The sequence below is a fragment of the Neolamprologus brichardi genome, chromosome 9 (genome assembly GCF_056152115.1).
Source record: "Neolamprologus brichardi isolate AB-2024 chromosome 9, ASM5615211v1, whole genome shotgun sequence".
Taxonomy (NCBI): domain Eukaryota; kingdom Metazoa; phylum Chordata; class Actinopteri; order Cichliformes; family Cichlidae; genus Neolamprologus; species Neolamprologus brichardi.
Window position 1 is genome coordinate 37,911,246 of NC_142112.1, and position 14,973 is coordinate 37,926,218.

General features: G+C 39.6%; 1 protein-coding gene across 1 annotated transcript in view; it reads left to right on the plus strand.

The window, feature by feature from the left end:
- LOC148101626 (uncharacterized) overlaps positions 1-14,196 on the plus strand; it is a 36,754-nt gene extending 22,558 nt beyond the window's left edge. The window contains exons 4-5 of the mRNA XM_087846629.1: positions 9,025-9,705; positions 12,405-14,196. Of these exons, the coding sequence (XP_087702755.1) occupies positions 9,025-9,705; positions 12,405-12,809 (1,086 nt within the window). The 3' untranslated portion in view covers positions 12,810-14,196. The remainder of the gene's footprint in view (positions 1-9,024; positions 9,706-12,404) is intronic.
- The last annotated feature ends 777 nt before the right edge of the window (positions 14,197-14,973 follow it).

Genomic DNA, 14,973 nt, shown 5'->3' on the forward strand with positions numbered 1-14,973 from the left:
CTATGCAAATTCTCATGACCATTGATCAACAACCACTGACCAAAACCCGCTGATCAAAGAGTACAGAGTCATGAGTACCGTTCACAGAGAGTTGTGGAATGGCTGAAATCACAGCATTGTAAGATGGTGACAGATGTACCGTTAGGCCCCCTCCTCGATTCAGAGATGGTCTTTCCCTTTTCACATAAATGGCCTCCTTGACTCCGCGGCTTTGGCTGCATTTCAATGCAATAAATGCAGCTGGCCGCTGTGTCAGTGGGGATGGTGTTCGCTCTGTGTTGTAGCGTCCTAATGACACCCAGTTTGTGCTCCAGTGGATGATGAGAGTCAAACCTTAAATACTGATCCGTATGTGTAGGTTTACGGTGCACGCCAGCTTCCATCAGTATGGGGGACATCTAAAAGCTGATAGAAGAAGATAGAAGATGCATGTAAAAAGAAAAATAATCTATATAAGAGATTCATAAAACAGAGGACAAAAGATGCTGAAATAAAGTACAAGTTATATAAAAATAGATTAGTAAATATTATAAGAACAAGTAAGAAAGAATATTACCACAAATTATTGGAGCAAAGTAGAAGTAACACACAAGAAACATGGAGGATATTAAATAGTATAATCAAAAAGGGCTCAAAAAATAAGAATTATCCAGATTATTTTAAAAAAGATAAAGATATTGTGCTTGATAAAACTAAAGACATTGCAAATGAATTTAATGATTTCTTTGTAAATGTTGGCTTTAATTTAGCAAAAGAAATTCCAGAGACAAGAAATAATAACGGCCTAAATAAACATATTACTCAGAATGTGTCCTCCATGTTTATTGGTGCTGTAACTCATAGAGAAATAATTAACATTGTGAAGACATTTAAAAATAAAAAGTCCACTGACTGTTTTGGTATTGACATGATATTAGTTAAAAGTATTATAGAATATATAGTGCAACCTTTCGCATACATTTGTAATCTGTCCTTTCAAACTGGTGTATTTCCCTCACAAATGAAAATAGCAAAAGTTATTCCAATCCATAAAAACGGAGAGAGAAGTCAGTTTACCAATTATAGGCCAATATCACTGCTCCCACAGTTCTCAAAAATTTTAGAAAAGTTATTTGTTAATAGACTTGATAAATATATTGAGAAGCATAATCTCCTAAGTGATAACCAATATGGCTTTAGAGTGAAAAGGTCCACTTCGATGGCAGTGATGGAACTTGTAGAAGGGATATCTAATGCTATAGATAATAAGGAATATACTGTTGGTGTTTTTATAGACTTAAAAAAGGCGTTTGATACGATTGATCATTCTATATTAATGAATAAACTAGAGAGATATGGCATAAGAGGGTTAGCATACAAGTGGATGAAAAGTTACCTGGATGACAGATATCAATATGTCGAATTCAATAATGTAAAATCTAAGCAGTTGAAGGTAACTTGTGGTGTTCCTCAGGGCTCTGTGCTGGGCCCTAAATTATTTATATTATACATAAATGACATATGTAGCATTTCCAAACTGTTAAAATTTGTATTGTTTGCTGATGATACCACTCTGTATTGCTCAGGTAAAAACCTAGAACAGCTTCTGACTACAGCGGAAAAGGAGTTAAATATATTAAAAAACTGGTTTGATGTAAATAAGTTATCATTAAATATAAAGAAAACAAAATTGATTATTTTTGGCACTAGACAAATGAAAAATGTATCTAAAATCAGGGTTAATGGAATTGAAATTGAAAGAGTGTACGAAAATAAATTTCTTGGAGTGATAATTGATGATAAGCTGAGTTGGAAGTCTCATATAAACCATGTGAAAACAAAAATGTCAAAAACCATTGCTATTCTCTATAAAACAAAGCATGTCCTGAACAAAAAATCATTATACACACTCTATTGTACTCTGTTGCTTCCATATATGACTTACTGTCTGGAGATATGGGGTAATGCATATAAAACGAACACTCTTCCTATTTTCAAGTTGCAAAAAAGAGCTATAAGAATTATAAACCAATCAAACTATATAGAACCAACTAACATTTTGTTTATTAATCTGAATACCCTGAAATTTTATGATTTAGTTGAATATAAAATGGCACAGATAATGTATAAAGCACAAAATAACTTGCTTTGCCCCAGTACTCAGAAGCTGTTCAAAGTCAGAGAGAGTCAATATGACTTAAGGGGAACAGATTTCTTTAAAAAAAACAAGATAAGGACAAATATAAAGCAGAGATGTGTTTCTGTTAGAGGAGTTAACCTGTGGAATAGTTATGACAGTGATTTAAAAAGGTGTAGTTCATTTTCCTTGTTTAAAAATATGTTTAAAAATAGAGTATTAGAAAAATATATATATATCAAGAATGAAAAGAGCAAAAAAACAAAACAAAAACAAAAAACAGAAAACCTCTTGATTCTTTTGCTTTGATGTAGTTACTTACTAAGGTGGTGGTGTTTTTTCTTGTTTGTTTGTTTGTTTGTTTTGTTTTTGCTTTGTTTGCCTTCTCTCACCCCAACCGGTCGCAGCAGATGGCCGCCCCTCCCTGAGCCGGGTTCTGCCGGAGGTTTCTTCCTGTTAAAAGGGAGTTTTTCCTTCCCACTGTCGCCAAAGTGCTTGCTCATAGGGAGTCATATGATTGTTGGGCTTTTCTCTCTGTATCTATGAAGCGCCTTGAGGCGACATTTGTTGTGATTTGGCGCTATATAAATGAAATTGAATTGAATTGAATTTTATTATTTGCTTCGAGCCCTGTGTACAGGAGCTGCATGCTAAAAGATCTTTTGTTAAAAGGGTTGGCGTAATAAGCAAATGCTTCAGCCAATACCTTTTGATTAGCCTTGTCTCATGCTTTCTTGCTTTGTGGTAAATCTTTGTTCTGTCTTCACTGAGATATTTGAATGCTAATCAATAAACATATCAAACAACATATCAAACAACAAAAGCTGACGTGTACCGTAAACCTACACATACGGATCAGTATTTAAGGTTTGACTGAGTAAATGTGGTTATCCCAGCTGGACTGTTGTTAAAGCTGGAAAGGCATCTAAAGAAAGCTCCAGCTGATCCAGGAGAGAAGGACAACCGCTGCCTAAGTGAAAACCTGTAGTGATCCCGTATGTGTCAGGAGGATCAGAGCAGTTGAGACGCATTTTTTCTAAACACCGGATCTCTGTGGCTTTTAAACCCCAAAACACGCTGCACAAAAAATTGGTCCGCCCCAAGGATCGGGTCCCCCGACACAAACAGAGTAACATAGTGTACGCTGTTAAGTGCCAGGAGGATTGACGGGATTTATACATCGGGGAAACCAGACAGACAGATGCATCAGTACAAACTGTTTCATCCTATAAACCTGAACTCTGTGAAAACTGACTGTTCAATGTGCTAAAGAATGGAAAACATTATTTCCCATCATATCATGAGCAACATTCAGGCATGTAACACAGTAAAACTTTTATTTTTTACATATTCAGCAGATAGCGTTAGCTGTGTGCACTGCAAAAACAAAAGAAGTGTAACTCATTTCTGCTTGATTTCATTAAAAACTGTTATTAAGAAATAATAAATGGGGCTAGCCTCAAAACACTCAGCGTTGGGACTGACTGGAGAATTTCAGGACAGAGCCAAAGTTTTGGAACTGAAATAAAAACTTAAGCCAAATTACACAGTTGTTCCACAAACATTTCCCATCATAAAATTAAACTGTCCTAACTAGCACAACCCCTACAGGCATAAGACAGGATGAGTTTTCTTTTTTTGAATGTTGGATTTTGTGCAATTTGCAGTAAATTGTGTGCCACAGATTTTGTAATTTACATTTGTGTGACTTATTTAATTATTTTTCTCCTGAAAGTGAACCTCTTACAAAAACAAATGCCAAAACTTTGAGTTACAAACTAACACTGAGCCGCTTCAGTAAATCCAGAAGTTTTTTAACATCAAAAGACGTCTTTGCTGCTGCAGACGTTAGTAAATCTGACCCAAAATGTTACTTCCTCTTTAAAATTCAGACTTTGTAAAGGAATATTTTTAAGAGACGGTTCTCATTTATATGACCACCATAAAACAACAGGGTTAGAACATATTGTGGCGAAATAAGATGTTTGTTTTGTAGTCCATCTTCAGCACATTGTAGTTTCAACAGGGCGGACAGCCGGTGTCACATTGTTAAAGAGAGATGAAAGTAAGGCTGTTCAAATTCTCAGCCCCGCTCTTCTCTTTTCCTGAATCCTTAACAATTCTACTTCCAACGATGACTTTCTCATAGAACACAAGCAAAAGAAGATAGGTGGTAGCTTTGGAACACACCCCACAATGTTGCGCTGTGCAGCTGATTCACGTGACCGCACAGCAACAAACCACGGCAGAGCAGGAAGAAGGGGGCGGAGCAAAGTGTGTGAGCAGGAGAGGAGTCGAGCAGAGAGAGCTGCTTTGTCATGAAACGGACGTAAAGGACTGAACTCAGAGGAGAGAAACGAACTAAAGTATTGATCATATACCACTACCAACGTCCTGATCGATATCTGCATCGATCTGCCCACCCTTGTCTCCTGGATCGTAGCTGAGATCAGCGTGAACCACGTGGGTCTCTGCTCCCTGATCTGTTTCCTGTGTTTGGAAAGAGTTCCAGCTTCATCGCAGAGTTTCTCTCGGTTTGTGGGCTCATCTAAAGGTAAGTACGGAAGCAGGGCTCGCAAAATCGCTAGCCCGACAATCTCTGCCCTGCCCGTCGGGCTATGGTAGGAAGGAAAAATATATGTCAATGCTTTTGCATTCTTTCGGAAATGTAGCTGGGTAATTATGTCATTGGCATCGGTGAGCCACTGTCAATATGTGACATATTGAAATCGCGTTTGAATTTGCGCTTGTTTTTTGCTTTCACTTTGCAATCGCGTTAAGTGTGTATGGAGAGCGACAGCACTGATTGGTGAGTGATGATAATTTGCGCACCAATTCCTCTGACATCGTCTTATCAATCGTTAGCTTACTATGCAAACATGACAAGTGAAATCTCCTGCAGCTTAAATATGTGAGAGGTTGATCACGCAGAGAATCGCTGAGCGTTATGTTAGTGCGTGTGTAAAAGCAGCAGGATATATATTTTAGTTCTGCTGAGCCAAATAAGACAGGTCAGGGTGAAGAAGTGACAGCCAAAGAAAAGCTTACCACAAAACGGAAAAGTTATGACAAATCAGACTATAAGGCAAAAAGAAAGTGCAGCTTTATGGTTTCATGGACAAAAGAATTTCTGTGGCTGCAATATGACGAGCTAAATAACCAGGTCTACACATAAGTGGTCCGCAGGTGCGCATTCGCTGTCAAAATAAAAAACGCGCACAAGATAAGAAGTTGCAACGCGTGTTTGCGTACATAAGATTTTCTGGAGGAGGACAGACATTTGTTTAGAACTCTTAAAGATGTCGAAGAAGCTCCTTTAAGCAATTACTTTGGTGTTCCTCCACCTCCAAAGAAATGTCAGAAAGAGTCCGAACCGCAAAAGAAGCGCGTATTCTCGGAAAAGTGGTTGCAGGAGGTGAGCTGGCTTCAAACAAATGATGAATGCACAGAGATGTGGTGCAGAATGTGCCGTGAAAAAACACTGCCTTTTATATGGACGCAAACGCGCGTTGCAACTTCTTATCTGGTGCGCGTCTTTTATTTTGACAGCGAATGCGCACATGCGGACCACTTATGTGCACCCGTGTAAATAACATAATGTTCTGCCGAGTGTGTTGTTGGTTTTTCCTCGATTTCTGAGTCGACAAGAGCCTTTTTTACTGGGACCAGTAATTTTAAGAAAGGCCCCCATTAGAGCCCATGAGAAACGCAAGAAATGCATTATTGCTCAGTCTGCAATATCTTTCCCGGAACAAACGCCAATTGCAAATAACATACCAAAAATACCTTTAGAACTAATTATTGTAACTCAAATTGGCTTGGTAAGCTCAGTGACCCCTGACCTACATACACAGGTGAATCCAATAATGAGAGAGTATTTAAGGGGGTCAATTGTAAGTTTCCCTCTTTTAATTTTCTCTGAAGAGTAGCAACATGAGGGTCTCAAAACAACTCTCAACTGACCTGAAGACAAAGATTGTTCACCATCATGGTTTAGGGAAAGGATGCAGAAAGCTGTCTCAGAGACTGTCTCCAGACTCTCATTGGAACTATTTAAGGGGGTGTAGATGCTGAGAGTGATGCAGAGGAAGCCTTTTCGCCGCCCACAGCACAAACAGAGCTGCTTGAGGTTTGCTAAAGCACATTTGGACAAGCCAGCTTCATTCTGGAATAAGGTGCCGTGGACTGATGAAACGAAAATTGAGTTATTTGGGCATAACAAGGGGCTTTATGCATGGAGGGAAAAGAACACAGCATTCCAAGAAAAACACCTGCTACCTACAGCAAAATGTGGTGGTGGTTCCATCATGCTGTGGGGCTGTGTGGCCAGTGCAGGGACTGGGAATCTTGTCAAAGTTGAGGGACACATGGACTCCACTCAGTATCAGCAGATTCTGGAGACCAATGTCCAGGAATCAGTGACAAAGCTGAAGCTGTGCCGGGGCTGGATCTCTCAACAAGACAACGACCCGAAACACTGCTCAAAATCCACTAAGGCTTTCATGCAGAAGAACAAGTACAACGTTCTGAAACGGCCATCTCAGTCCAGACTAGAATATTATTGAAAATCTGTGGTGTGAGTTAAAGAGAGCTGTCCATGCTCTGAAGCCATCAAACCTGAATGAACTAGAGATGTTTGTAAAGAGGAATCGTCCAAAATACCTTCAACCACAACTCTCATCACTGTGTCTCCTATATGATATATTTAACTGACTTTTTTTTATTGTAACAACCAACGATTTATACAGGAAAATAATGACTATTAACAAGTTGCCCAAACTTTTGCATCCCACTGTATATGACTTTATAGTTTTATGAGTTGTCCGACTGAAATGTAGATGTTTTGTATAGACAAATGGTCCTTCAACCAGAATCCAGACTCTCATTGGAAGCTATGGGAAGCATTTAGAGGCTGTTATTTCTGCAAAAGGAGGATCTACTAAATATTGATGTCATTTTTCTGTTGAGGTGACTAAATTTATGAACCTGCCTAATTCAGTAACTATTGCACACTTTCTGTAAATCCTATAAACTTCATTCCACTTCTCAATATTACTGTGTTTGTCTGCTATATGATATATTTAAATGAAATTACTGATCCAAAAAAACAATGAATTCTGAAGAACAATCCTGAATATTATCAGGGGTGCCAAAACTTTTGCATACCGGGAGAAACGTTTCATCACTAATTCCAAATGACTTCTTCAGTCTCAGCTGACTGCATAAACAGTACTTTAGCACAATGACTGAAATTCACCCACTGAATAAACAATGGGCTGGGAGGTCAGTTCCTTGATCATTAATATGCAAATTCTCATGACCACTGACCAAAAACCACTGATCAATGTCCATGAGTACCATTCACAGAGAGTTGGGGAATGGCTGGAATCACAACATTGTAAGATAGAATAGAATAGAATAATCCTTTAATTGTCCCACAAGGGGAAATTTGGAGATCATGAAAGATGTACCGTTAGGCCCCCTCCTCGATCCATTTTCGCGTAAATGGCCTCCTTGACTCTGTGCTCAAACTATCGTTCCTCCCGGTCCAGGATGTCTCATTATTGAAAGAGTTCCCACTGGCCTGTAGGTGTAAATTGACTGGAGAGTCCTGGCCCTACTAATGAATGTTATCTTGTTTCAGGATACATAATACCTGCCATTATCCAACCCATTCACAGTGTTGGGGGAAGCCTAAGCTGAGAAGGCACCTAAAGTAAGCCCCAGGCGGTAGAGAAGGACAGCTGCTGGTTAAACAAAAACTCTTAGTGATCCCTCATCTCAGCAGTATTGAAACCGTTCAGACATGTTTTTTCTAAATGTAGTCTAAGTGTCAGGAGGTATGCCGTGATTTATACATTGAGGAAACCAAACAACCTCTGGCAATGCAGATGGCACAACACAGAAGAGCTACCTATGTTCACATCCACAGGTCAGTGTGGCCTGTAGGTGTAATTCTTAATTCCACTCTACCTAGATGATACCCATAAATCAGGTGATGTTATGCCATCATTTCTTAGTACACAACAAACACTTCAAATTAGAATGAAAAAAAAAATCCCAAGTGTGTGGAAGTAAAAGCAGTAGTAGCACATTTAATTATTTACAAACATAATGTTTGTTTATTGACATACATGGGCAACCTTTCTACTTTCAGCAGACCAGAGCAATCTGCTGCAGTATCAGCTGCACAATAAACTTTATTGTCCAGTTGTGGATGGTGGAGAGTACCAGCTTTTTAAACCCTGGTAGGGGTTCTCCCTAAAGAAGTGTAATTGACCTAATTTTGATCACATGCCTTATCACATAAGGGATAAAATACATATCTACACTTTTTGTGTCCCAGCTGAGTAACAGGAGGAGAAGAGTCTGGTGGAGCAGCAGAGGAACAGTTTCAGCCATTTGGACTCAGCTCAGCCACTACAGAGGAAACAATGACTTCAACACAGGAGGTGAGAAAAATATCTCAGTTACACTGTTATTGAAACTGCGTGCACAGCTGGTTGTTAACAGCAGCTTTATCTTTTCCATCCTGGGCTCCTCCATAAATAGAGAATCTACATTCACAAACAAAAACCACAGAAGTTACAAGAAAATACAAAGATCACATTTTATCAGAACACATTGAAACAACAATATCATCAGTTGGACTCTGATGATATTGATATTCATAACAGAATTTGTTATGAAGTACAAGATTTTCTCAAGTAATCAATATTTCTTTAATAATGTCATTTTCAGTCCAACTCTCATTGTAGCACATCATTGTAATGTGAACTATCACCAGAAGGTGGTGGTAACACACCTACAACGTGTTTGTTGACCTCTTTGATTCCACTAATGGAGTTTCAGTTTGTTCCACGACTGCATTTAACTCACTGCCTCTGTTTGTATCTCTGTCACTGCAGGACCAACATGGAGCGAGAAGTCAGTGCTCTCAGGAGGCCGACAAACCTCACAGAAGAAAGGGAGAGAAAAAACACAGTTATGATGAGTGTGGAGAAGATTTTACTGGAAAGTCTAACCTGAAACTTCAACAACTCATCCACACTGGGATGAGACCATTTAGGTGTGACTTGTGTGGAACGTCTTTCAGCAAGACGGTAAACTTAAAAAGACACCAACTCATCCATAGTGGAGATAAACCGCACAGCTGTGACTTGTGTGGAAAATCTTTTACCCAACCTGGAAACTTAAAAAGACACCAGCTTGTCCACAGTGGAGTTAAACCGTACACCTGTGATCAGTGTGGTAAAACTTTTAATTGCAGTGGCAACTTACTAAAGCATGAAGTTACCCACTCTGGAATTAAGGCGTACAGCTGTGACATTTGTGGGAAAACTTTTAGCCTTTTAGGGAACAGAAATAGACACCAACGCATTCACACTGCAAATGGAGTTTACTTCTGTGATCAGTGTGGGAAACTGTTTACAACAGATGCACACTTACAATTCCACATGTTTACCCACACTGAGGAGAGACCTTATAAATGTGACCTGTGTGATAAGGCTTTTAAAGCTCCACGTTACCTGAGAAAACACCACCAAATGCACTCCAGAAAGAAACTCTACAAGTGCAGTTATTGTGAGGTATGTATTTATATTTTTATCTTCTAATTTCAGTGTCACTGTTTGGATCAACTCTGCTCAGTAAGTAAGTAACTTGTTAGCAAGTTAGTAATTCTGCTAGCTATAACAGCAGTGCTGGCTGATGATCAAATTTCAATCATTATTTTTTTTCATCCATGATCATGAAAAAAGTTAATTAATACTTTTCTGTATTCACAATATCCACGTTGTACCATATTTAGGCCCATATTATATTTGCCATGGCTGCTGGAATTTTGACAGTGTCAGTAAAGAACATAATAAGTCATCTAATTAAAAACAACGATTACTGTTACCTTGTAGCCATATTTGAGGATTTACAGTTGCATTTCTTTTGAAGCGTTATGTTAATTAACCTTAAATTACAATCTCAATGGGATATAAAAATACTTAATTTACAGAATATTCAGTCAAATCTCACACAAATCTCTTAAAACATTCCTAATATAATACAAAGTAAGTGAAAATTTCTCCCTCTTCTATCTAACATTCACACTCCGGAGAACAGCTTGGGGTTAGTATCTTGTGACATGCAGAGTGGATTAAATGGTAAATGGTAAATGGCCTGTATTTGTATAGCGCTTTACTAGTCCCTAAGGACCCCAAAGCGCTTTACACAACCAGTCATCCACCCATTCACACACTGGTGATGGCAGCTACATTGTAGCCACAGCCACTCTGGGGCGCACTGACAGAGGCGAGGCTGCCGGACACTGGCGCCACCGGGCCCTCTGACCACCACCAGTAGGCAATGGGTGAAGTGTCTTGCCCAAGGACACAACGACCGAGACTGTCCAAGCTGGGGCTCCAACTGGCAACCTTCCGATTACAAGGCAAACTCCCAACTCTTGAGCCACGATCGCCCCAAGATTAAGTAGATCAGCAGTCGCCACTAATCATTTTTATTGTTAACTCGGTTTCCCTGGGTCTTTTCCCATTTTTTTGGGTACCGGTACTGGTTTTATTTTGTTGCATTTATCCTCCACACCTTGAAGGCCGATTCGTGAAAATATACACAGACATAAAACAGTCCGTGGCACAAAAAAGGCTGGGGACCACTGAAGTAGATGACCTGCTCTACCTTCTGAGCTACAGTCACACTTGAACAGTGGTTCTTAACCTTGTTGGAGGTACCGAACGCTACCAGTTCCATATGCACATTCACTGAACCCCTCTTTAGTGAAAAATAAAATACAAATTTTTTTTCAAATTCAAGACATAGATGAGCCATGCATGTCACGGCGGAGGCTTTGCCGAAACCCTGAAACCGACTCACTGAACCCGTAGGGTTCGATCAAACCCAGGTTAAGAACCACTGCCCTAGAAATTCCTTAAGTATAGAAAAACTATTTGTATTATATGGTGTCCGTAGAGGTGTTAAAGATGGGAGGCAAAAGCAGAGAGGGGCTTTTTCTTCTAGTCCCGAGCCGGTAAGTAGGATGCGAGAAGACTGAAGATCTGCGGTGAAAAGACTTAGAGAGAGGGACAACAGAGGAGAAGTCATAGCCCTTCACTGTGGATCGACTGATTGGATTATGAATTTTGAACTGCCTACTCATCGTATGCTGAGTTAGGATCAGAGTCAAGAAGGTGAAGTCGGGGAGCCTTGTACTGGAAACTGGATTCTATCAGTGCACACGATGATCCTCCTTCCCTCCTAAAAGAAGACACACCTCAACAACGGTTGTAGTCACTCAGCAACAGAATAGTTAGAGTTTATAGTGTGATAAATTGATTATTTGGATTTGATTGATTAAATTGCAATTAAGCTGTTTGCTAACGCCTGCTGAAATCTTGCTTTAATAAAAATTATTTATCTTAATTCAAAGTCAGAATTGTGAACATTGATTCTATTACCTTCTTAAAACAGTAAATGGTAAGACTTTATGTGTGTTAACCCATAACATCAGATTTGGGTTCTTATAGGTTATTCTAGTACTTCATTATAATACGTCCTTGGGACCTACTGTCCAGGTCACAAAATTTTACTCAGCACAATAACAAGTGCTATAGGTCATTAGAGGGGAACTGCCGTTAATAAGTGTGGCTTACAAATATGTTTCATTAAGGTTGCAAATGAGAGCATAGAGTCAGAAGAAGTGCAGGGCTGGCACTTAGATGAAGGCAGTTAGAGGCTGAGCGAATCTCCTTGCCACCGGCTTAAACTAGTCTCAACTTCACCTATCAGGATAATACCTGTAGGGATTAAGCGACTCTGACCCAAAGGATGGAGAGCTGTCCAGACCACCTGTACAGGGGTAACTGGGATCTAACAGTGTGAATGAGGTATGTTGTATTTGAGTGCTCAGACAGAGTAGAAAAGTGCTCTGTAAGAACCAGTCCATTTTACTTGTATTCACTGACTGAACAACAGGAGGGTCATCTAACTAAAACCAATCAGTGCATCCCACCTGACCCCCTCAAAATCAAATTCTTTTTAATGGTCTGTAAGTTTTATTTACATGTCCCCAAAGTATGGTGAAAGTCTGTCTGCAGACAGGGTACCAGTGCTTGTTGCTGTTCCTCTAGATCAAAGATATTTATTGTAGCCCAGTGAGCTGAGTGTTATAATGTAAACAGTAAAATGTAATTGGATATTGGCAGAAATGCTCTTTATCTGAGGTGACGTTCAGGATAAAAATGTTGAAGGACTGACTTACTGTGTTTGTGTCTTTGTTTAGAAGCAGACCGACACAGATGGATCCAGTTCTCAACCCTGTCATCACTGTAGTGGTGGGAAAGACTTTTGTTGTCACCTTTGTGGAAAAACTTTCAGTCATCAATGGAACCTTACAATACATCAACGTAGACACACTGGAGACAAAATGAGCTTCTGCAAAGAATGTGGGAGAGGCTTCCCCACTCCAAGTGAATTAAAGCGCCATGAACTCATTCACAGTGGGGTCAAAAAGAACGTCTGTGACCAGTGTGGGTCATCATTTATCACTACAGATGATCTTAAAAGACATAAACGAGTCCACACAGGAGAGAAACCATACAAGTGCAGACACTGTGAGAAATGTTTCACACAATCAAGTAGTCGTAACCTTCATGAAGGTACACACGGAAGAGAACTTCAGCTGTGACAAGAGCTTCAGGAATCTCGGTTCATACTCCGAACACAAACAATCCCATGCTGTAAATAAACTGTTTCACTGTTACCAATGTGCAAAAACATTCACTTCATTTTCTGCTCTGTGCAAACATCAGCTTGATCACGCAGGACTGAAATCACTGTATCACAGTCAACCTGAAGATCCTCTTCTGGTTTCAGGGTCAGACTTCAAAACCTTGAGATCAGGCTCCACAGAGTTCAGCTGGAATCTGCTGTAAAAAGTGTCAGCTGATGACACACTAGGATTTGATGAGGTAGCTCTTATATCTGGACCTGCAGTGAATAAACCTGAATGTTATAACTAGGAAGGCACAAGTATAAATATTTACATTAGTTTGTGTGTGTGCATGGGTGTTTTTTTTTTAAAAGGAATTTTAACACTTATCCCCCAACAAAAAGTAGCATTTAGTCTCAGTACTTCCATGGATGCTTTTAGTGTTTAATAACCAGTAACCATCATGGCTTGATAAATAGACAAATAGATATATTCCCACTCTTAATACACCCAATCACTGCAGTGTCATTAGATAAACTTTTACAGGTGGCATGTTTCTGCTTTCTACTAGAAATCTGAGGTGTATAAGGTAAACTGCAATGGAGATCAAAATCCTTCGGCACTATTATTTGCCCTGCAGTGAAGTGGAACCTGTTCAGCATGTACTATTAGAATGTCAGGTCTATGTTCAAGAAAGGAACAAGGCATTAATAGCAATTTTTAAGAAGCTGAATGTGACTAGGCTCTTTGACATTCATTTAAACACGAAGCTTCAGAAGGATTTCATAAGATGATCTATACCACAGTTAGACTTCAATCTAGCAAAGAGGTGATAAAGATGATTGTGTTACTAACTCTATTGTGTCTTTTTCTTTTACTGTCTGTTGAATTCCCAGTGCCACCAATCTAGGCAACACAGTGGTATAAGATAGTGATGTGCAAATGAAGCAAAGAACCACTTCATCAACTGAACGGAAAATGGGTTCATTAATTCAATGCTTTGTTTCAGCGCATCTAGTGGCGAAATGGGAAACAGTGAAAAAAAATGTCTAAATAATCATGTACTGAGCATAACTGGGGGTTGTGCAAAAGATACAAATATACTTGTGTAAAGATGGATTTACTGGTCAGTTGATTCTGTAAATGTACGTACTGTAGCTGAAGGAAGGATGTACTGGGATGGTGTGCTCATGTAACTAGGGCAGGGTGTGAGGAGGGATGAGGTGCCAAACATTTAGTTTTTATTGAAAATAATATTTTTTCCTCTTTTTAGAATGGCTTCATTTTTTGCTGAAAGTTTCTTCATGGCACTGATGAGGCTTGGTGTTGCTTTGCTACCACAAACAAATGTAAGTAATTGCTTGGACATGTTCTCTCCCATCAGTTCTGCTGTCATGTTGGTGGTATTGCCCATTATGGCTATCTTAATAAAGATCTATCTGTCTATCTATGTCTCCGCGACTCTCTTCTGCTGGAACATTTCCACTGTTACCATGTAAAATGGGTTGAGCAATGCTAAATAAGATGCTATTTTTCATGGTCCTTGGAAGAGAGAAGATTAACTTCTGTTCTGAGTGATGCCGTATGTGTTAACAGACCTCTCTGCATTGAATCATTTTTCAGAGAATCATTCTCTCACCCCAACCGGTCGCAGCAGATGGCCGCCCCTCCCTGAGCCTGGTTCTGTCTGAAGTTTTTTCCTGTTAAAAGGGAGTTTTTCCTTCCCACTGTCGCCAAAGTGCTTGCTCATAGGGGGTCATATGATTGTTGGGTTTTTCTCTGTATCATGAAGCTCCTTGAGGCGACTTTTGTTGTGATTTGGCGCTACATAAATAAAATTGAATTGAATTGAATGCCCGAGGTCCTCGAGCTGTCTGCCTCTCATCAGGTAGCGCTGTAGCATTAAGAAGGTGCTGTTCCAGGGCCTGTACATAGGAACATGCAAACAAACATTTTTAAACATTTGATACATAACTATCAAGGTACATAAGCTGTGTCCAGCCTACAAATCCGCCCGACAAATGTGTCCTGTTTTTTTCCCCAGACTTGAAGGATGGGTCGTTGTGTCCTTTGTGGCCCACCATATCCCAGAATTCATAGTGCGGCCCAGCCAATTCCAGTTTCCAACAACGGCGGCCAC